This window comes from Eptesicus fuscus, chromosome 23 (genome assembly GCF_027574615.1).
Source record: "Eptesicus fuscus isolate TK198812 chromosome 23, DD_ASM_mEF_20220401, whole genome shotgun sequence".
Classification (NCBI taxonomy): Eukaryota; Metazoa; Chordata; class Mammalia; order Chiroptera; family Vespertilionidae; genus Eptesicus; species Eptesicus fuscus.
In genome coordinates, this window is record NC_072495.1 from 12330658 (window position 1) to 12353437 (window position 22780).

Here is a 22780-nt window from a genome sequence, read left to right on the forward strand (position 1 = left end):
ACCTGGTGGACTTCCTTGGGCCAATACCCTTTTTCCTGCATGGGATTTCTGTCACTAGCCATCAAAAGCCCTGGCTTGTTTACACACTGGTCACCTGTAAGTTTGGTCAGCACAGCGGCCCCCAGGACCTAGTCAGCCTGGCAGCATGGGGGATACCTCCATGGATATTGCCCCAGAAGCCCTCATGGGGTAATCTCACCCCTTTCTCTCTGGCCCAAAAGTCTACTCTAACCTAGTGGGACTAGGACTGTTGAACCCCGCACATAGGGGGCTGTGGGGTGGGCAGGTCTGGTGGTCCCCTTGGGCCTGAGTTTTCTAAATTCGAGCTATGGTGCTGCCGGTGCTGCTGGGGGCTGACCAGAGCAGGACCTGACACCAAATCAAGCTCCCAGCAGCCCGAAATGTACATACAGCTTCGCCCAGACACAACCTAAAGGCACATTCTCAAAGCGCATTTTTACCCAGAACCCAATGTAGTTAAAAATGAGCGCGACACAGATCAGAGACCTCTTACAGGAACTGGGAACCAAGGATGAAAGCATTTCCATAAAACCAATTCACACCCAATCTGAGTAAGACATTCTCATGGGCTGATGACAAAATCTGGTGGGTTGGGAGAGAAATGCAGCCAAAGATACCTGGGTCTCACTTGTTCACCCTCCTGAGTAAGTGCTATGAGCGGGAAAAGCCCTCACTCACCACAGCATGGGAGCCTCCTGGGGGGCCCTGGGCACACCCAGCGGCTGCATCCCTGGACCTTCCTGGCACCCTGTGGTGTCTGGCTGACCTGCCTCAACTGGGCACGGGGATCACCAGGAGAGCTTTATCAGCTCTCAAGGATCACTCTGTCCTATGGAATCAGAACTCGGGGGATGAGGAGGAATACTGTGCAGACATGCATGTGTCCAGAGCAGAGATGACCATGGCTCGAATTTAGGAAACGCAGGCCCAAGAGGACCACCAGACCTGCCCACCCCACAGCCCCCAATGTGCTGGGGTTCAACAATCCTAGTCCCATTGTTTCAGCACACCCAGCTTCTGTTCATACACATACCAACTGGGGTGGGAAGAAGCCTCTGAGTGGCTCTAAAGCTGGGTCCCTCCCCACTCCCACCAGTGACCTGCATTCCCCAGGGAAGGGGAAAGGGGCTCACAGTATCATGACTATTGCAGCTGTCGTTACCACTTGGACTCTGAACCAAAGGTAAAGTGTGAGAGGCACAGGTCCACAGTAGACCACTGGGCTCACGCCTCAGTGGCACCACTGCCTGGATGTGACACCTGGGCAAGGCACTTCGCTCTTCTAAGCACTGATTCTCTCAACTGTAAAACAGGCTTAACAACAGAGCCTGCCCACCTTGGAAGGTAACACTGTACTTGTAAACACAGACACAGAATAAACAGAAAAGAATCATTAGTTCTTATCATTGTTGAGTCACCTTCTCCCAGTTCAGGGACGATCTGGGGAGAGGGAGGCGGAGGGACACAGACAAAACCCACAGCTGCATCTCCAAGGATCAGATTCACTGTCAAATAACTGAGTATCGGAGAACTATTACAAGGGAAAGAGTAAACTCTCAAAACTCTTACCTGCAGTGGTCAAAAGGTAAACGACGAAAATTTGTTTGTGGGATATCTGTTTAAAACAAAAATAAGAGACAGAAAATTTATTCTGTAAAAATTTCACCTATGTATCCCTATCAACAATTCAATTACATTTTAAGAAAAAGTTCATGTAGCCCAGCCTGCGTGGCTCAGTGGTTGGGTGTTGACCTATGAATCAGGAGGTCACAGTTCAAGTCTCAGTCAGGGCACATGCCCAGGTTGCAGGCTCAATCCCCAGTGGGGGTGTGTGCAGGAGGCAGCCAATCAATGATTCTCTCTCATCATTGATGTTTCTCTCTCTCCTTCTCCCTTCCTCTCTAAAATCAATAAAAATATATTTTTTAAAAAAGAAAAAATTCATGTAATTTACCTACTGCAGCAATTGCTTCGGATTAAAAACTTTCAATAGATAGAACCAAAGCACATGGGACACATCAGGAAAGAACTTAAGAGAAAAAAGTGCCCTAACCGGTTTGGCTCAGTGGATAGAGCATCAGCCTGCGGACTCAAGGGTCCCAGGTTCGATTCCAGTCAAGGGCATGTACCTTGGTTGCAGGCACATACCCAGTGGGGAGTGTGCAGGAGGCAGCTGATAGATGTTTCTCTCTCATCAATGTTTCTAACTCTCTATCACTCTCCCTTCCTCTCTGTAAAAAATCAATAAAATATATTTAAGAAAAAAAAAAGAGATAAAAGTACACACTGCATACCTCAGAGACACTGCGAGTTCGATTCCAGACCACCACAATAAAGCGAATATTGTAATAAAGGGATTCAAAGTTTTTGGTTTCCCAGTGCTTATAAAAGTTATGTTTATACTATACTAGTCAATTAAGTGTATAATAGCAAAATGTACTGTAGATATATATACCTTAATTAAAACATACTTTATTGCTAAAATTACTAACCATCATCTGAGCCTTCAGCGTGTCATAATCTTTTACCGGGTAAAGGGTCTTGTCTTTTTTTTTTTTTTTTTAATATATTTTATTGATTTTTCACCGAGAGGAAGGGAGAGGGATAGAGAGCCAGAAACATTGATGAGAGAGAGACATCGACCAGCTGCCTCCTGCACATCCCCCACGGGGGATGTGCCCGCAACCAATGTACATGCCCTTGACCGGAATCGAACCTGGGACCTTCCAGTCCGCAGACCGACGCTCTATCCACTGAGCCAAACCGGTTCCGGCAAGGGTCTTGTCTTGATGTTGATGGCTGCTGACTGATCAGGGTGGTGGTAGCCGAAGGTTGGGGTGGCAGTAACAATTTCTTAAAATAAAACAACAGTGAAGTGTGCCTCATCAACTGACTCTTCCTTTCATGACGATTTCTCTGTAACTTGCAATGCTATTTGACAGCATTTACCCACATAACTTCTCTCAAAATTGAAATTAATCCTCGTAAACCCTGCCACCGCTTTATCAACTAAAGGCATGTAATATTCTAAATCCTGTTGTCACTTTAAACACCACTTTCTTGGTTCATCCACAAGAAGCAATTCCTCATCCATAAAGTCTTATTATGAGATTGCAGCAATTCAGTCACATTTTCAGGCTCCACTTCTAATTCTAGTTCTCTTGCTCTCTCTACCACATGTGCAGCTACTTCCTCCACTGAAGTCCTGAAGCCCTCAAAGTCATCCAGGAGGGCTGGAATCAACTTCTTCCAAATGCCTGTTAATGTTGATATTTTGGCTTCTTCCCATGAATCATGAGTATTCTTAATGGCATCTGGAATGGTGAATTCTTTCCAGAAGGTTTTCAATTTACTTTGCCCAAATCCATCAGAGGAATCACCATCTACAGCAACTATAACCTTATGACTTGTATTTCTTAAATAATGACTTGAAAGGCAAAATTACTTTCTTGGTCCATGGGCTGCAGAATGAAGGTTCTGTTCGCAGGCATTAAAACAACATTAATGCCATTGTATATCTCCATCAGACCTCTTGGGTAACCAGGTGCATTATCAATGAGTAGTGATATTTTGAAAGGAAACTTTTTTTCTGAAGGACTCACAGTAGACTTTAAATCTTTAGTAAGCTGTGTTGTAAGCATATGTGCTGTCATCCAGGCTTTGCCGTTCCATTCACAGAGCACAGGCAGAGTAGATGTGGAATAATTCTTAAGGACCCTTGGACTTTCAGAATGGTAAATGAGCATTAGCTTCAATTTCAAGTCAACAGCTGCATTAGTCCCTAAAAACAGAATCAGCCTGACCTTTGAAGCTTTGAAGCCAGACACTGACTTTTCCTCTCTGCCTATTAAAATTCTAGATGGCATTTTTTTCCAATGTAAGTATGGTGTGTCAAGTAATAGCACTGCCATCACCTGGAAGCTGGTTGGACATGCAGTCCCAGACCTTCTGAATTATAGTCTGCATCATTTTAACAAGATCTACAGGTGATTCATACTCACATTGAACTTTCAGAGACCTTAGCACACTTAGCCTTCAGAAGATATTACTGACCCAACAGAAGATATTATTGTTTTCAATTATAGAAACCAAGACAATGATTTTTCTCAAAGGAAAGATGAGCTAATGTATTAAAACAATCTATGAAAAAAAAAAAAGCAAACAAACAAAAGCCCAAGTCACCATAACAAATATAATTTTAAAAAAGTCTGAAATATTGCAAGGATTACCAAAATGGGACACAGAGATACAAAGTGAACAAATGCTGTTGGAAAACTCACCCCCAGACTTGCTCAAAAAATAATGTCTGCAAAGTGCAATAAAGTGAAGAGCAATAAAATGAGGTATGCCTGACCTTATTATCTTGATAGAGAAAAAAAAGGTTATTTTAACCTACATTAATAAAACACACCAAGATTGCCCAGCCGGTGTGATTTAGTGTTAACCCAAGAACCAAAAGGTTGCTGGTTCAATTCCTGGTAGGGGGCATGCAGGAGACAACTAATCCATGATGTTTCTTTCTATCTCTCTATCCCTCTCTCTTCCTCTCTCTCTAAAAATCGATAAAAACATATTTCTTAAAAAATATTTTATCCGCCCAGCCGGTGTGGCTCAGTGGTTGAGCATCAACCTATGAACCAGGAGGTCACGGTTCGATTCCAGGTCAGGGCACATGCCGGGTTACAGGCTTGATCCCCAGTGTGGGGCATGGAGGAGGCAGCCGATCCATGATTCTCTGTCATCATTGATGTTTCTCTCTCTCTCTCTCCCTTCCTCTCTGAAATCAATAAAATACTTACTGATTTTTTAATCCAAATTAGAAAGGAGAAGTAAAACTCTCATTATTCACAGATGACATCATATTATACATAGAAAACTCTAAAGACTCCACCAAAAAACTACTAGATTTAATAAATCAATTTGGCAATGTAGCAGGATACAAAATCAACACCCAAAAATCAATGGGTTTTTTTTGTGTGTGTTTTTTTTAAGTATATTTTATTGATTTTTTACAGAGAGGAAGAGAGAGGGATAGAGAGTTAGAAACATCGATGAGAGAGAGACATCGATCAGCTGCCTCTTGCACACCCCCTACTGGGGATGTGCCCGCAACCAAGGTACATGCCCTTGACCGGAATCGAACCTGGGACCCTTGAGTCCGCAGGCCGACGCTCTATCCACTGAGCCAAACCGGTTTCGGCAATGGTTTTTTTTTTTAAAACACCAATAATGAATTCTCAGAAAGAGAAACTAAAACAATCCCATTTACCATTGCAACAAAAAAATTAAGATACTTAGGAATAAACTTAACCAAGGAGGAGAAAGACTTGTACTCGGAAAACTACAGGATGTTGAAAAAAAAAAGAGAAAATATAAACAAGTGGAAGAATATTCCATATTCATGGATTGGCAGAAATCAACATCATTAAAATGTCCATACTACCCAAGACAATCTACAGATCCAATGTAATCCCTATTAAAATACCAACGGCATATTTCACAGATCTAGAACAAATACTCCAAAAATTTCTATGAAACCAAAAAAGACCCCGAATAACTGCAGCAATCTTGAGAAAGAACAAAGTTGGAGGAATCACAATACCAGATTTCAAGTTATACTACAAAGCCACCATAATCAAAACAGCCTGGTACTGGCACAAGAACAGGCATATAGATCAATGGAACAGAAAAGAGACCTCAGAAATCGACTCAAGCCATTACGCTCAATTAGTATTTGACAAAGGAGGCAAGAGTATACAATGGAGTCAAGACAGCCTCTTCAATAAATGGTGCTGGGAAAATTGGACAGATACATGCAAAAAAATGAAACTAGACCACCAACTTACACCATACACAAAAATAAACTCAAAATGGATAAAAGACCTAAATGTAAGTCGGGAAACCATAAAAATCCTAGAAGGAAACCATAGGCAGTAAAATCTCAGACATCTCTCATAGCAATATGTTTACATATCTCCTAGGGCAGAGGTCGGCAAACTCATTAGTCAACAGAGCCAAATATCAACAGTACAATGATTGAAATTTCTTTTGAGAGCCAAATTTTTTAAACTTAAACTTCTTCTAACGCCACTTCTTCAAAATAGACTCATCCAGGCCGTGGTATTTTGTGGAAGAGCCACACTCAAGGGGCCAAAGAGCTGCATGTGGCTCACAAGCCACAGTTTGCCAACCACGGTCCTAGGGCAAAGGAAACTAAGAAGAAAATAAACAAATGGGACTACATCAAAACAAAGCTTCTGCACAGCAGAAAAAAAAATCAACAAAATGAGAAGGGAGCCCACTATATGGGAGAACATATTTGGCAATGCTACATCTGATAAAGGATTAATATCCAACATATATAATGAACAACTTAACAAAAGGAAGACAAACAATCCAATTAAAAAATGGGCAAAGGACCTAAATAGACACTTGGCAAAGAGGATATACAGATGGTCAAGAGACATATGAAAAAAATGCTCGAAGTCAATGATCATCAGAAATGCAAATTAAAACGACAATGAGGTATCATCTCACACCTGTCAGAATGGCTGCCATCAACAAATCAACAAATGACAAGTGCTAGCGAGCATGTGGAAAAAAGGGAATCCTAGTACACTGCTGGTGGGAATGCAGACTGGTGCAACCATTATGGAAAACAGTATGGAGTTTCCTCAAAAAATTAAATATGGAACTGCCATTTGACCTGGTGATCCCACTTCTAGAAATATATCCTAAGAAACCCAAAACACCAATCAGAAAGAATGTATGCATTCCTATGTTCATAGTAGCACTATTTACAATAGCTAAGATCTGGAAACAGCCCAAGTGCCCATCAGTAGATGAGTGGATAAAAAAACTGTGGTACATTTACACCATGTACTATGCAGCAGTAAAAAAGAAGAATCTCTTTGAGACAGCATGGAGGGACCTGGACAGCATCATGCTAAGTGAAATAAGTCATTCAGAGAAAGACAAGAATCACATGATCTCACTCATATATGGAATCTAATTAACAAAATAAACTTATGAACAGAGTGGATCCAGAGACATGGAAGCATGGAACAGAGTGCGGAATCTCAGAGGGAAGGCGGGGAGGGTGGGTGGAAGGTAATCAACTAAAATTGCCGTATGCAATTTTATGGTGGTGGGGTGGGCTGCAGGGGGTGAATGGGGGGAAAGGGTGACATATGTAATATTTGCAACAATAAAGAGTTTAAACATAAATAAAGAAATATATATTTTTATTGATTTCAGAGAGGAAGAGAGGAGACAGAAACATCTGATGAGAGAGATACATTGACTGGCTGCCTCCTGCACGCCACCTACTGGGATTGAGCCCAAAACCTGGACATGTGCCCTGATCGGGAATCCAACCCGGACCTCTTGTTCCATGGGATGATGCTCAATCCACTGAGCTATACCAGTCAGGCGATAAAAACATATTTAAAAAACACACACACACACCAGTATTAGACACTTTCTCATATATCTTGCTCTTTTCTGACTTGTCTGTGTCCTCAGCCCATTTGTCTACTCTAAGTTTCCATGTTCTTGTTCATTGTTATTATTATTTTAATATATTTTTATTGATTTTAGAGAGGAAGAGAGAGGGGGAGATAGAAACATCAATGATGAGAGAGAATCATTGATCGGCTGCCTCCTGCATACCCCCTACTGGGAATCAAGCCCACAACCCAGCATGTGCCTTTGACCGGAATCGAACCTGGGATGCTTTAGTCTGCAGGCCGACTCTCTAATCCACTGAACCAAACCGGCTAGGGCCATTATTTTTTACAGGCTCATTGTAGCAAAGACATCATTCCTTAATTACACCCCCACACATACCAAGGGGAAGAGGAAGAGTTCATGCCTTACCTGGTTTCTTGCCACCATAGAAGTGAGTATATTCAGCACAGGTAATGTACCTGAAGGAGAGAAAGAGAAATCTTACTTCCACCCCCTTTGTAAAGAGGACAGAGTCTCTGGAAGTAATGGATGACTGAATCATTTTACTCAGTCGGCAAATGTTTGTTAAATACCTACTATGTGAAAGGCACATACTGATAAACACAATAGGCATGGGGATACACAAACAAGTAACAAATACAAACAGTCCAGCCGAAACCGGTTTGGCTCAGTGGATAGAGCGTCGGCCTGCGGACTCAAGGGTCCCGGGTTCGATTCCGGTCGGGGGCATGTACCTTGGTTGCGGGCACATCCCCAGTGGGGGGTGTGCAGGAGGCAGCTGATTGATGTTTCTCTCTCATCGATGTTTCTAACTCTCTATCCCTCTCTCTCCCTCTCTGTAAAAAATCAATAAAATATATATTTTTTAAAAAATACAAACAGTCCTGCTTTGCTCTGAAGAAAATGAACTGAACTTAACAGAGGCTTGATGATGAGAAGGAGCTAGCCTATGAAGATCTGGGGGAAGAGCTTTCCAGGCAGAAGGACCAAGCAGGCATGTCACATATAAAAGCCACGAAGCAGGAAAAGCTGTTGTGTTCCCAAAAAAGGGTGAAGCCGCCCTAGCTGGTTTGGCTCAGTGGATAGAGCATCCGCCTGTGGACTGAATGGTCCCAGGTTCGACTCCAGCCAAGGGCACATGCCTGGGTTTCGGGCTCGACCCCCAGTAGGGGGCGTGCAGGAGGCAGCCGATCAGTGATTCCCTCTCATCATTGATGTTTCTATCTCTCTTCCCTCTCCCTTCCTCTCTGAAATCAATAAAAATATATTTTTTTTAAAAAAAGGGTGAAGCCACTGACAAACTGCGTGGAGCCCTGTGGCAGCAGATGAAGGAGACACAGACGCTGGTCCGAGCACCAGGGGCCTTGCAGGCCACGTGAGGACTCCGGATTTGCTGTAAGCAGGATGGAACGCTGTTGGAGGGTTTGGAGCAGAGCTCTGACATGCCTAACGTAAGTCCTCAAAGCATCACTCTGGTTGCTTATAGCGGGACAAGCAAGAGAGGCAGCAGAAATCCAATCAGGAGAGAACTACAAAGGTCCAAGGAGTTGACATAAACTCCCCTTTGTGGGAACTGGTGGGCGAGAGAGTGGTCAGTGCCTGAAATTGCCAGCAGGACTTGCTGATGGGCTGGAGAAAAAAAAAAACTGCTGAGGGAAAGAGGTACCAAGGCTAACTCCCCAGACTTCTGACCTGAGCAAACTGAGTTAGGGAAAATGGGGGAGGAGCAGGCTCAGGCACTGAAAAACAAGGTTCCCTTTGAAGCATACTAAATGTGAGATTTCCATTAGACTTCCAAGTGAAGCTGTCGAGTAAGCAGCTGACTACTGCAAGACTAGACAGATCACCCACTGGGAGATGGGGAGGAGGATCCCCAAGAAGGGCTTAGAAGGAGAGAGGTGGTCAGTTGTGTCATATGCTGTTGAGGAGCACAACACAATGAGGGTTGGGAATTGACCACGAGATTTAGCAACATGGAAGTTACTGGGTTCCTGACAAGAGCAGTGCTGGAGACGAAAGCCTGACTGAAGTCGAAGTAGTTTCAAGAGACAGCAGAAAAGAGCCAGCAGACACAGCTCTTGCACGTAAGAAACACGGTGGCAGCTGAAGGGAAATATGGGTAAGGTGGGTTTGCTTTCAACTGGAAGCTTCTGTTCATGTGTAAGCTGATGGGCAGGAACCAGCACACTGGGGGAGACAGGAGGCGCAGGAGAGGGGCTAACTCAGGAGCAGAGCTCGCGAGTGGGCAAGGCCAAAGCGAAGTCGAGGGGGCTGTGTCCGAGGAGCGCCGAGGCGGTGGGAAGGCCGCGCCCAGGTGAGGGCACTTACGGTCTATTAGAGCAGACGCCTCCAAAGCGGGAGATTTGGGCGGCTGGGGGAAGGGAAGGTATTACTCCACCTGAGGGGACGGAAGCTTCTGGGAGGATGCGACACCTGAGGGGGTTCCGGGGTCCACTCTGAAAGCGGGAGCGGGAGACACCGCAGAGCGCAGAACAGGCGGAGACTGAGGCAGAGGGGGGGTTCAGGCAGAGCCAGGAACGCCTGGCTGCGGTTCAACTTACATCTTGTCTTTCTGGTGCTGTCTCTTCCCCATGGTGGCGGTGGCGGTGGCGGTGGCGGTGGCGGTGGCGGTGGCGGTGGCGGTGGCGGCGGCAGGACCAGCGAACGCGGAAAGTCGTCAACACACGACCCAGTCAGCCGCGTCCGCCGCTTCCCAGCCGAGATCCTTAAGTACTTCCGGGTCCCGCCACGGAAGCGGGCGCTGAGCATGCCGGGAATTGTGGTCCCTGGAGGCAAGCGCGCCAGTCCGCTATCGCAGCCGGCGCCTAAGACGTTTCCCAATTGGGCTCTTGTTCCGTCAGAGCTGAGCTGCCTCTGACTCAGTCTTCTCCCAAGCGCCTCGCCAGCCCGACTCAGTGCCCTCCCCACTCAAACCCATCTTGGTTTGACCTGGGTCCTCAGGTTTTTTGGGGATTTTTTAATGTATTTTTATTGATTTCAGAAAGGGAGGAGAGACAAAAACATCAACCATGAGAGCTAACCACCAATTGGCTGCCTCCCACAAGATCCCACTGGGGCTGGAGCCAGCAATTCAGCCATGAGCCCCTACAGGGAATGGAACTGTGACCTCCTGGTTCATAGGTGGACACTCAACCACTGAACCACACCAGCCAGGCCTCAGCTCTTTTAAGTAGCCCGCCTGGAGCCTAAAGTTCCACCAGCCTCCGCTCCATTTTTGCTCCCCTCAATGGGTTTTTGACAGATGTCTCCAAAGCGACGTCCACATTTGCTATGTACCCACTCACCTCCCATTCTCTCCACCCATTTGGTTTCCACAGCCTCCAGGGCCTTCTGAGTGGCCCAAGCCTAAAGTGACCAGATCGTCCCGCTTTTGGCGGGTTAGGATCGGGACTGTCCCGCCAAAAGCGGGACGATCTGGTCACCTTACCCAAGCCAGAAGGTCCAAAGCCCTCACTGATCCCTTGAGTATCTTCTGACCCACCCTTCCCTTGGCCAGATCACGTTTATGTGCCCCACCCAGAGCCCCAGACATCTGTCTACACTCAAGTACTGGGTGACCTTGCCCAGTCTCGTGGTTTTAAGTACCACTTGTAACCCCTGACTCCCAACACTAAATTGCCAGTGCTCCAGACTCCCGATTTCTACTTGGGTACCCACTGATTTCCAATTTAACGTCTCCTCAAAGCAGAATACTCCATCTCTCACCCCCTGTCTCCACTCTCCCCCACCATACCAATCTCCACCTAGTTACCCAAACCCAGTTGTCCTTGCCCTTATCTCATCTCATGGCTGGCCCCTTCACTCACTCACACACACACACACACACACACACACACACACACACTCACGGAGGATGGGATGGGTGTAAGTTCCTTAAGGGAAGGGGCCCCTGCTTGGTTTATTATCTCCAGTCCCAAGCAAGTTGTGGAACATACACAAAGGCTCAATGCACATCTGCTAATGCCCATCAGTCATCAAGCATTTGTGAAGGCTCACATCTCACATGCAGGTTTGTTTCTGAGGTCAGGGTGTGAAGCAACAATTAGAGTCACTATCTTTGAAATTCCTTAGGAAGGTGCCAAGTTGGAAACTGACTCACCAGCTCATTTTACTCTAGGGAGGGAAGAGATCACTGTTTCTAAACTTGTACCCAGATGAGGCTTGTGTTTAGGGGCCAGGTGTAGGAAGAAAAAAGGTAGACTTGCAAGTCAGTGGGGTCAAGTGAGGGGCCACAGAGTCACTGCAGGGAAAGGCATCACTCTCTCCTCACTCATTTCTCTTTCAAGATGCACGTGGCTGAATTCCCATGTTAGACTGCAAGCGAGGGGAGTTCGCAGTAGCACTGACCTGACCACCTAATGAAAGTAAGCTCAGGCCTCAAGGCCTCAGGATGGCACTTCCCTGACAACCTCTTCGGGGTGCAGGGAGCCCATGGGATTGCACAGCCCCTAAGAAGCCCAGCCTGAGAAAGGCACCTCCATGAGAACTTTATTCATTCCTCCGCCACAGTCTGCAGGGAAGAGGTTATGGGCCCCGCTCGTGGGGCACAGACTCTGCACTGCCATGGTCAGTCTCTGAGTCATCTTTAGGTCTGGGCACAGGCTGGAACTTGAGCAGGACAGGTGGAGTGAAAACGGGGGTCTCCACAGGAGGGGATGGTGTCTCCTTGGTGTTGGGGGAGTCATTACAGGCTGAAGTCCTGTGCAGGAGACAGCCAAGATATGTCCATGAGATGGGACATCAACAACATCAGGGGTACACATGACAAACCCCCTTCCCAAGTGGTAGGATGACTCTAAATACATTTATACTTCCAAAAATCTCTCCCAAGAATGTTTGTTCATGGCTGCTCCCTGCAGCAATGTTGTGATTGTGAAAACCTGGAAACAATCTAAACATCCATTAGGGAACAAGGTACAGCCATGCAGTGGACTATTCTGGGGCCGTTAAAGGAATGAGGAAGGTCTGTATATCCCAACAAGTGAAGACACCCCAATGCTACAGTAATGGAAAAAAGCAAGTTGCTGAGAAGTACATAAAATGCAACCCTGCTTTGGTTTAAAATTAACCTGAGTGTGTGTGTGTGTGTGTGTGTGTGTGTGTGTGTTGAAGGGGTACACATGAAACTCTTAGCAGCAGGACTTTTATCAACATGGGACTCATATTTTGTGTATGCGTTTCTGTATTGTTAACTTTTCCCCATGGAATATGTTCTGCTTTTGTGAAATTTTCAAACCAATTAAAAATAACTTATTTTTGGTGGTGGCATCATGAGAGCACAGCTCACTCAGAAATCAATACGTTAACAAGAGCCTAAAAATTGTCCCCATTAGTGAAATATTTCAACAAGCAAGAATGGTTGAGCCCTGGCCAGTGTGGCTCAGTTGGTTGGGCATTGGTGCCCCATGCACTGGAAGGTTGCTGGTTGGATTCCCCTCTCAGGGCACGTGCCTGGGTTTCGGGCTCTATCCCCAGTAGGGGATGTGCAGGAGGTAGCAGATAGATGTTTCCCTCTCCTTCTCTTTCTAAAAATCAATAAAAATCTTTATTTTTTTAAAAGAATGGTTCAGTAAATGATGTTCCATCCATACAATGGAGTATTTGCATCTATTATTATTGGTGAATTTAAAGGTGGGTGTGTGTGTGTTTTTTATCGTCACTAAAGGATATTTTTTTGCATTGATCTTTAGAAAGTGTGTGGAAGGGAAGGGGAGAGACAGAGAGAGAGAAACATAAATGTGAGAGAGACACATCAATTGGTTGCCTCCCGCATGTGCCCCAACCAGGGTCGGGATGAAGCTTGCAACCCAAGTACGTGCTCTTGATCAGAATCAAACCTGGGACCCTTCAGTCCAAGGGCTGATGCTCTATCCACTGAGCAAAACCGGCTGGATCTGAATTGTATACTTTAATATAAGTTAATTATCCATCTAATAAAAGAGTATTATGCAAATTGACCATCACTCCAACACACAAGATGGCTGCCCCCATGTGGACACAAGATGGCCACCACAAGATGGCCACAAGATGGCCAGCAGGGGAGGGCAGTTGTGGGTGATCAGGCCAGAAGGGGAGGGCAGTTGGGAGGGACCAGGCCTGCAAGGAAGGGCAGTTGGGGATGATCAAGCCTGCAGGGGAGGGCAGTTAAGGGTGACCAGGCCAGCAGAGGAAGGAAGATGGGGGTGACCAGGCCTGCAGGAAAGGGCAGTTGGGGGGACCCAGGCCTTCAGGGGAGAGCAGTTGGGGGTGACCATGCCTGCAGGGGAGGGCAGTTAGGGGCAAACATGCTGGCAGGGGAGCAGGTAGGCATCAATCAGGCTGGCAGGGAAGTGGTTAGGGGGTGATTAGGCTGGCAGGCAGAAGCGGTTAGGGACAATCAGGAAGGCAGGCAGGCGAGCAGCTGGGAGCCAGCAGTCCTGGATTGTGAGAGGGATGTCTGACTGCCCGTTTAGGCCCGATCCAGGCAGGATCAGGCCTAAACGGGCAGTCAGACATCCCTCAAGGGGCCCCAGATTGGAGAGGGTGCAGGCTGGGCTGAGGGACACACATCCCCCGCCATGCATGAATTTTTTTATTTTTTGCCATGCATGAATTTCATGCACCAGGCCTCTAGTGTAATATGTAAGTAATAATATATCAATAAGGCTGTTAAAAAATTTATCTGGCCCTAGCTGGTTTGGCTCAGTGGATGAAGTGTCGGCCTGAGGACTGAAGGATTCCAGGTTCGATTCTGGCCAAGGGCACATGTCTGGGTTGCAGGCTCCATCCCCAGTGGGGGGCATGCAGGAGGCAGCCAATCAATGGTTCTCTCTCATCATTGATGTTTCTATCTCTCTCTCCCTCTTCCTTCCTCTCTAAAACCAATAAATATATATTTTTAAAAAGTTATCGGATGCAATGAAACAGACAGTCTAAATCATATTTTAGAATAACACTCAATGATATAGGAAATACTTAATATCCCTAAGTGAAAACACAGGTGATTTTTAAAACCCTGCTTTGCAAAACAAGCATGTATATAAATCATAGACAGGACTGCCCACGGTTGATGTAATCCTTCCCTTTCGCTTGGCCTCTGGGCTGTTTCTAATTTCTCACCAATACACACAGTAGGGAGTGACTTTTCCAGCACTCCTGATTACATAAGGGTCCTTCCTGGAAGTGGAAGGCATCGTCATAAAGACCATTTGTCTAGCCCTTGGCCACGCCACCACAATGCTGGTCAGAAGCAAAGCAGCGGCTGAGCCAGAATGGTGACTGGCCCGGGGCGGCTCAGAAGCACTCTTACCAGGGGAAGCCAGGGTAGTGGAGCTTGTGCACACTGTTTCTGGGCAGGTACGAGAAATGGAAGCCTCCAGGAGTGAGGACCAAGGGGGTCAGATCAACCATGCGTCTGCAAGACAGAGCAGAGAGTCATTGTCAGCTCTGGGATCCTCCTAAGCGGGGCGTCTCCAGTCTTGGTGGGCACCACTCTGACCTGGGGACAGGGACTGCTGAGCCCAGACTCCTTCCTTGAACAATGAGAATAACCACTCGGGACTGTGGCGAGGGTTAACTTAGAGGTGGGGAGGAAATAATAGCTCAGCCTGGCACAAAGCATGCTCTCCAAAACTCCCTGGGTCACTTACCTCAAGCCCAAAATAAATTCCTTTTACCTCTTTGGGTTCGATGATAGGCCAGGCCAGTTTAATTTCACTTCAGAACTTGAAACTTCCAATTTCTCCGTCTGTAGGAAACAAAGGCAATGTCAGGACAAGTGTGAGGGCCTCGACCGTGAAAAAAAAAAAATTACCTATACGAGAACTATGAAAACTATGTGACTTTCATTTAATCAGCAAATATGTCAGGCTCATCCTCTGTGCTCATCTTGAACTTGGTGCTAGGGAGACAGGAAATAGGGGCTAGGAGCCAACTGAGAAGGTCCTAAGGGGAGGGGCTTGCTGGAGAGAGTGTGTGGGATAAGTGGGAGTCAGGTGGGGGTAGAAGGTAAGGAAGGGCACTACAGGAGAACAGCCTCAGAGAGTCATGGCAGGGGGGCCTGTGGTCCTCCACTTGTCCTCTGGCAGCCCTAGGATTCTGCCCGGTGCATTTGGGGTCGCCTTGCTCAGCTGAAGCCAAGCAGGTAGCCTTCAACTCCTACCCCAATCATTCAATCAGAGTAGCCCCCCTTTTATTGCTTTATCCACTGCTGTTCCACCCAAGACTTTGCCTATATTCTTAAAAAGGGGCTCTGCAGCTTAAAAACAAAGTTCTGAGAATCACTGCTGTGGGCCCGAGAGCTGTGGGAGTGGCTGCCCCTCCCAGGATTGTAAGGGGGCGGGGGGGGGGGCAATACACCCACTGACCGACTTGCTAGGCAGCGGAGGAAAGGGGCCAAAGACCCTGGGCATAGTGTAGACAGAGGGTGACGACCGGACCACCACAGAGGACATGGTGGTGACAGGTGGTGGCAGTGGTGGAGGTGGCAGCAGTGTTGGTGGCAGGCAGGGGGAGGTTGACCGGTTGCGCAAGAGGATGGGTTCTAGTTTCTTTACTTTTGGTTTCCTTCTCTTCTTCTTGGCACCTGTGACAAAAAGGTACCAGTGGGTGCCTACCCCTCAGCCAGGACAGGGTCGAGTGGGGCCAAACACGATGGTGTTTTCAGTTTCTCCAACAGAGAGGGGAGGCAGGCCCCCAAAGGGTGGGTCAGAGCAATGCCTAGACCCACTGTTGACAGGCACCAACATGCACCATCTCATTGACACCACAACTGCCTCATGGAAAGGGTACTTTTGTCTCCACCTTCAAGAGGAACCAGAAACTCCAACTGTACAAGGCACAGGCAGGATCCACGATCAGGCTGCCCGACTTCAAGGGCAGAATCTCATGGGAAGGGATCGAGTATCACTGCCAAGAAGGGCTGGGCTTGACCTGGGCAAGTTGGTCTGCTGCTTCCCCAACCCCCAACAGGTAGGGCAAGAGGAAAGTCCTTGAATCCACCAGTACCCTTGGGGATCCAGGCCCTGGAAAATGAGCCCACGGACTATACCCAGCCCCAGGGCTGTCCTGGGGTGTGCAAAAGACCCTTCTATGAGAAAACCCACAAGGAGGCGGTCTTGCAGAAGGGGCTCAGGGAGGAAATCTTTGAGGGGAAGGAACTTGGGGTCTGATCCCTCTCCTCTCTCCATGTTAGGTCTTCCTACTTCAACAAGTCTGGCTATATTTACTGTTCAAAGTTGAAGACTATCAGCAAAGTGAGGGTTAACAAGCTCCCCAGACCGCCCATCAGATCAGATCATCTAGAATGAGGATAACCAATACCAGGGAGCATTGTCCTGGAGGCTAAGAGCCTGTACCCCGGAACAATCCAGACCTGAGTTCAAGTCCAGACTCCATGACTTACTATGTGACCTAGCCTCCCTGGACCTGTTTCCTCTTCCGTAAAAACAAGGATAAAATAACATCCACGCTACCTCAGGAGGCTGTGGTAAAAGGTACACATGCTGGGCATCCTGCCGTCAGATGAAATGGTGTCACGGAGCACTCACGCTCAGCATCACGGAAAGGGAAACAGCCAGGTGACGCAGAAGAAAGTAGCCCCACCACCAGCACAGTCTAGTGCTGAATACAAACACACCCCAAAAACTGAACCCAAATCAAACAAGGCGCTAGAGGGACTGTCCAAGGAACAAAGGCAGAGGGGGACAAACATCGCGGATGACCAAGACAACAGATATAAACCCATGATGGGGGATACCCCAAAGGACAACACTGTTGTTCTTCAAGCCCATAGCCGGGAGGGGAGGGAGTAGGGCTTCCCTTCCACCTCCAAGGGGACTTCAGCAGCAGTGGCCACCCACCCTCATTTGCCATCCCTGTGTGGTCAGTAATATGGTACCCCCTCATTCTACCCTCTCAAGTGCCCCAATGTGGACACAAATTAGATGGTCACCCTAGTGAAAAGGAACCTAAGAGAGCTAACAACCAAGCCAATGTGTGGGCCTTCTTGGGTTCTAAAATGACAGAGCAAGTGTAGGAAGGCTTTTACGGACCTTCTGGGAGACCTTATTATGGACTAAGTATTAGTTAATATTAGGGAACTGTTGTTAATTGTATCAGGATTGACGCTGTGATTATGTCAGGAGCTGTCTTTTTTTTTTTTTTTTTTAACTAAGAAACATTAAAAAGCCTATCCGGTTTGGCTCAGTGGATAGAGCGTCAGCCTTCGGACTCAAGGGTCCCAGGTTCGATTCCGGTCAAGGGCATGTACCTTGGTTTCGGGTACATCCCCAGTAGGGGGTGTGCAAGAGGCAGGTGATGGATGTGTCTCTCTCATCGATGTTTCTTTCTTTTTTTTTTTTTTTAATATATTTTATTGATTTTTTACAGAGAGGAAGGGAGAGGGATAGAGAGCTAGAAACATCGATGAGAGAGAATCATCGACCAGCTGCCTCCTGCACACCCCCTACCAGGGATGTGCCCGCAGCCAATGTACATGCCCTTGACCGGAATCGAACCTGGGACCTTTCAGTCCGCAGACCGACGCTCTATCCATTGAGCCAAACTGGTTTTGGCTCTCATCGATGTTTCTAACTCTCTATCCCTCTCCCTTCCTCTCTGTAAAAAGTCAATAAAATATATTTAAAGAAAAAAAAAAAAAAAAGAAACATTAAAAAATATTCAGGAATCTGACTGGTTTGGCTCAGTGGCTAGAGGGTCGGCCTGCAGACTGAAGGGTCCCTGGTTCAATTCCGGTCAAGGGCATGTACCTTGGTTGCCAGCACATACCCCGTGGGGGGCGTGCAGGAGGCAGCTGATGGATGTTTCTCTCTCATCGATGTTTCTAACTCTCTATCCCTCTCCTGTCCTCTCTGTAAGAAATCAATAAAATATATAAAAAAGTAAAATAAATAAAAATATTCAGGAATACAGTGATGTCTGAGATTTCCCTTAAAGGAGGTATAGAGAGTAAAACAAGCATGGCAAGACAGGGAGAGTTGCTGAAGCTAGGTGACGGGTACTAAAGTGTTCACCGTAGTCTCTAGTTTTGCGTATGTTCATTTTCATAATGAGGACTTCAGGGACAATGGGTCCTGCGTCAGATTTTCTGGGTTACTTGGGGCAGACAAAGGTTGAGCCTCACTCTGGGAGTAGAGGTGCACACGTTGGATGCTCCTCTTCAGGTGGTCCAGGCGTTGGTGCATCTCCAGGGCGCCCATGCTGTTGCAAAAGTTCAGCTCCCCCTGGACTGCACAGAAGAACTTCGCCTGCGACACAGCGGGAGAGGTAGGGCAAGAGGAAGGAAGCTGGACCGGTGAGACGCCTGCCTGCCTGCCGCACTCCCCAAGCTGGGTTGCCTCAGGCTTCTCCAAGACCCAACTCTGCAAACCCAGCTAGGCCCAAACCCTCCCTCCTTCCCCGCCCACCAAGCCCAGAGTTCCGCCCTAGAGGGCAGCAGGACTTCCCACCCAGTGACTTCCACCCCACCCTCCCGCAGCCCCCCCTGCATCCCGCACCCAGAGGAAGGAGAGGAGCCCGCGCTGCTCGCACTCGGCCTGCTTGCCCTTTCGCACCACCCGCTCGGCCAGCGCCGGGTTACGGTCGAGGCTGCGGAAGAGGCGGCGCAGGGCGCGCTCCGTGTAGGTCGCGGCCTGCCTCTCGAAGGCCTCCTCGGATATGCGCTGGCAAAAGATCACACTCTGGGGGAACTCGTTGTCGAACTCGTCCAGGATCTCCATCCGGGTGGGGCTGCGGGCTGGCCCGGGGCTTCCGGCGGCCGTCGGGGCGGGGTCACCGAGGGTCCAGGCACGCCGACCCCACCCGCTGCAGGCTGGGGGAGAAGGGCCGCTCCCAAGGCCCGCGCTCAGGTCTCGGTGGGGGCCTCGGAACACATCCGCTCTCTTCCCGACAGCCTCAGCGCCGCGCCCACCCCCTCCAGCCAATCCCCTCCGAGATCGCTGACGGGCCAAGTCGCGCGAGGGCCGCACGTGACAATACCCGCAGCTCTGGGCATGCGCTCTTGCACTTTCGAGGGTGCGAACGCCACGGCGCTGGACTAGACCCCGATCCCCATGCGGGCGGCAGGGCTTGGGTCAGGGCTGGCCTAGGGCCACACCAAGAACGTGGTAAGCGCAGGAACCCTCCGACTTCTTTAAGGCCCACACCCGCTGGGCAGCTTCCAGCCCCACCCCATCTCAGCTGCGCCCCCTTCTCATAGTGTGTAGCCTCCCAGGCCTCCAGCCGGAGCCTTGCTTCTTCTGCAGACAACTGCCGGAGGACTTCACTCTGCCCCGACTCCAGCCCCGCACTTTTCACCCGCTTCCTCTTCCTCTCCGGCATGAAACCCACCCTTCTCCAGCTTGTCCTCTCACCCTAAATGGTAGGCAGCTAGACATGAGCAGAGTAGGAAGGATAGGCCAGGTACACAAGGTCCCCAGAGTGGAAAGTCCCAGGTGCCTAGAAAAGACAGTTGTGGGGTGGAACCTCACCCCCAGGGTGACCTTTCTTCTCCTAGCGTATTGTTGGTTATGCAGCTGGTTATGCATGTGGCTAGTCATGTGGTAGACTCCCTTAGAGGAGGAAAAGAGGGTGGAGAGTGGACTCCCATACAAGACCTTGCATGACCACTTCCTTAAGCATTAATCCCTCAAGACAATGAGAAGACCTGAATCAAATAATCTTAGGAACAAAGCCTGGGGTCTGTGGACCAGAGACAAGAGTTTCCATCAAACTAGGGATAAAATCTAGGCCTCAGTTGTGTTTCAGTTCCAGGCCCAGAAATGCAGCCAAACCTGGCCGAGGACTGGCTTTATTGACGAATGGTGGGGGCCGACCAATCAGTGGAGACCAGGACCCTAAGGACACTCCTGATATTCTATTGAGATCCTTCCCTGAAACCTCCAAATAAAAGCCCTTAATTAGAAGGACCCACCAGGCTGGTGTGGCTCAGTGGTTGAATGTTGACCTATGAACCAATTCCCAGTTAGGGCACATCATTGATATTTCTATCTCTCGCTTCCTCTCTGAAATATATATATATATGATGAAGGACCCAGCTCAAGCTTTCTCTCTAGAGCACACCTTGCTTTCCCCCCTTCCCTCCCCCAGGAGCATTTTCTTTGCCTTTCTCCTAAGCTCCAAGGGTCCTTCTTTTGTCTCTGTAACTTGCTTCCTGAGTCCATGCAGCCCAGCTGGCTCACTTCTTCCACGACTTGCTTCCTCCATGTGTTATAGCCCCTCATCCTCCCCCTGGATGCAAGGGCTTCTACCCCCAGGATGGGGGTGAAACCGGTACCCCAATGTACTCAGCTAGGGTTGAGAGGAACTCCCAAACACCCATCTGGAACCTGGGCTTCCTCTTAAGGAGATGGGCTTGAGTAACAGTCCTAGGGCACATGACTGTCATTGTGCATTGTGTCAGGTCCTGACGGTGGAGATGGCCCTGCCAGCATGGGCCAGGCTCCTTGGCAGTTCAGCTCCAATCCCCCCAATTCCAGCTGTGAGGGTGGGCATGCCAGGCACCTCATAGTCCCTCCTGCAGGCTCAGGGCAGCATATTTCCCTGTAAGAGAACAAGATGGTGCAGTTGGTGGCCATCACCTGTGGGCTTCATATCCCAAGGATACCCACCCACCCCAAATAGCGCTTTTCCTGCTGAGAACCCAGGAGATCATTCTCTCCAGAGACTGGTCCTCCCCAAGCCTTCAAGGAGGGCTTGTTCCAATTCGCCTCCACGTGGTCAAGGGTGAGCTGGGTCTGAGCCAGGCCCAGAAAGACCTTCCATGCAAAGCAGTGGCCTCGATTTTTCTACAAGACCCTGACCCAGTCTTACCCAGGGTGCTAGGATGAAAGATCCTCTTCAAACCAGAGCTTTTCTTAATCAGGGCCTCTGGCTCTGCACCTATCCAGCCAGCAGGTGGAGAGTTTGTGGGGCAATTCCCCAGCTCTGCACTCACCTAATCCTCTGATGGAAGGTCCAGGCCAGCCCTGAACGACGACCTAATACTGGGAAGTGGACTGAGGCAGCAAAACTCCCTCCCCCCAGCTGCTGTGTGTGGTGGACTAGACCTGACTGATGCCCTTTCATCATTGCACTGCTTCCCAGCAGCCCACAGTAGTGCAACAGGGAAAGAGTGTCAGGCAGGCCTGCCAGCGCCTGCCTAGCCTCTCCCGGTGGTCTGTCGGTGGGGATCTCAGACCAGGAATGCAGGCCCACTGGGGCGGGGCCTCTGCCTGGGGGAAGGGTGCCCTCTGACCCCAGAGGCCCAGGCCTGGCCAGGATCTCAAGTTTCCATGGAGAAGGGAGCCAGCAGGGCAGGGGGGAGGGGAGAACCTGCGGGCCCAAGGGGACCGGCCTGGAAGGAGGAGGTGGAGGTGTGGGGGATGGGGGCCCCCAAGGTTGGTCCCAGATGCTTTGACAATATCATTGCACTGCTTCTCAGAGCACAGTAGTGCAACCTCGTCAGAGCACCTGGGGCCAGCAGGGGGGGACCCCCTCCCCCAATATGGGTAGGGTGGAAGCTCAGTCGTGGGAGGGTGGGGTCAGAGGCCTGTCCTGGACCTCAGGGCTGGGAGGGGGGATTTCAGCGGGACTGCAGTCCTCAGTCCTCGGGGTCCTCAGGATCCCAGGGCACCCGAACCTTACTCAGCCCGCTCCAGATAGGGGTGGACGAGAGACCCCCAAACTAAGGAAGGGGTAGCTCCAAATCCGGAGCGGGAGCGGACAGGGGAGGGGGCTTACACACAAAGACGGGCCCGTGCTCCACCACAGTCCGAAGCCCACTGGCGCTCGAAGCGAGGGTGGTTCAGCCCGACGACCCTGCGCCCTCACCAGCCCGCGGCCCGGGATAAGGGTGGCCCCACTTAGGTCCGACACGCCCCTGCCAGCTCAGGCCCCCATCCCTGGCCCCTGGCCCCCACTTGGGCTCCGCGTTCTGTCCTAAAAGATTCGCTGCCCCGAGGCCCAGCGCGGCGCAGAGGAACGGAGGGGGGTGAGGTTCCCGCCCGGGGGGGGGGGGTTCCCGCCCTCTGGAGTCCCCAGCCCGGAGAGAGCGCCTGGAGTCTGGGCTGCGCCCCTCCGCAGAGTTTCGCCGGGTCGGGGCGCCCGGCCCGCTCCCCTCGCGTGGGACCCTGCTACTCACGGGACGGGACACCCCTTCCGCCCCTGGCCGGGGCAGGACGCGGCAGGTTAGCGGGAGAGGCGTCCCGGTAGTCGTCCGTCCCTGTCGTCTCCACCAGGCCGACCCCGCACCTCGTGGCGCCCTCTCGCCCACCAGCTCCATCTTTAACCC

At 49.5% G+C, this 22780-nt stretch overlaps 2 protein-coding genes across 6 annotated transcripts in view; both read right to left on the reverse strand.

The window, feature by feature from the left end:
* Positions 1 to 10108, reverse strand: part of PPIL2 (peptidylprolyl isomerase like 2) — a 28339-nt gene extending 18231 nt beyond the window's left edge. For all 4 annotated transcript variants that reach the window (XM_054712362.1, XM_054712363.1, XM_054712365.1 and 1 more), the window contains exons 1-3: positions 10053 to 10108; positions 7900 to 7949; positions 1591 to 1636 (exon numbers count right to left, since the gene is read on the reverse strand). In XM_054712362.1, coding sequence (XP_054568337.1) covers positions 1591 to 1636; positions 7900 to 7949; positions 10053 to 10084 — 128 coding nt within the window. In that variant the 5' untranslated portion in view covers positions 10085 to 10108. The remainder of the gene's footprint in view (positions 1 to 1590; positions 1637 to 7899; positions 7950 to 10052) is intronic.
* A 1871-nt stretch (positions 10109 to 11979) lies between these two features.
* Positions 11980 to 19398, reverse strand: LOC114231898 (uncharacterized). 2 transcript variants are annotated; one of them, XM_028147067.2, is made up of 6 exons: positions 19065 to 19398; positions 18635 to 18758; positions 15858 to 16075; positions 15168 to 15238; positions 14801 to 14905; positions 11980 to 12211 (listed from the first exon to the last, which is right to left on the reverse strand). In XM_028147067.2, the coding sequence occupies exons 1-6, from the start codon at positions 19227 to 19229 to the stop codon at positions 12037 to 12039; spliced, it is 858 nt and encodes a 285-aa protein (XP_028002868.2). In that variant the 5' UTR covers positions 19230 to 19398; the 3' UTR covers positions 11980 to 12036. The 2 variants fall into 2 exon arrangements, with proteins under 2 accessions (XP_028002868.2, XP_028002867.2); XM_028147066.2 differs by having other exon boundaries at positions 19008 to 19398.
* Positions 19399 to 22780: the final 3382 nt, after the last annotated feature.

What these genes read in the sequence shown, in the direction of transcription:
- LOC114231898 (XM_028147066.2), bottom strand. Translation starts at nt 19,229, where the DNA reads ATGGAGATCCTGGACGAGTTCGACAACGAGTTCCCCCAGAGTGTGATC. An exon ending in GGCTCCTCTCCTTCCTCTGG is followed by an intron (nt 18,759 to 19,007) that starts GTGCGGGATGCA and finishes GCTGTGTCGCAG; the next exon opens with GCGAAGTTCTTCTGTGCAGT. An exon ending in CTATCATCGAACCCAAAGAG is followed by an intron (nt 14,906 to 15,167) that starts GTAAAAGGAATT and finishes TCTGTCTTGCAG; the next exon opens with ACGCATGGTTGATCTGACCC.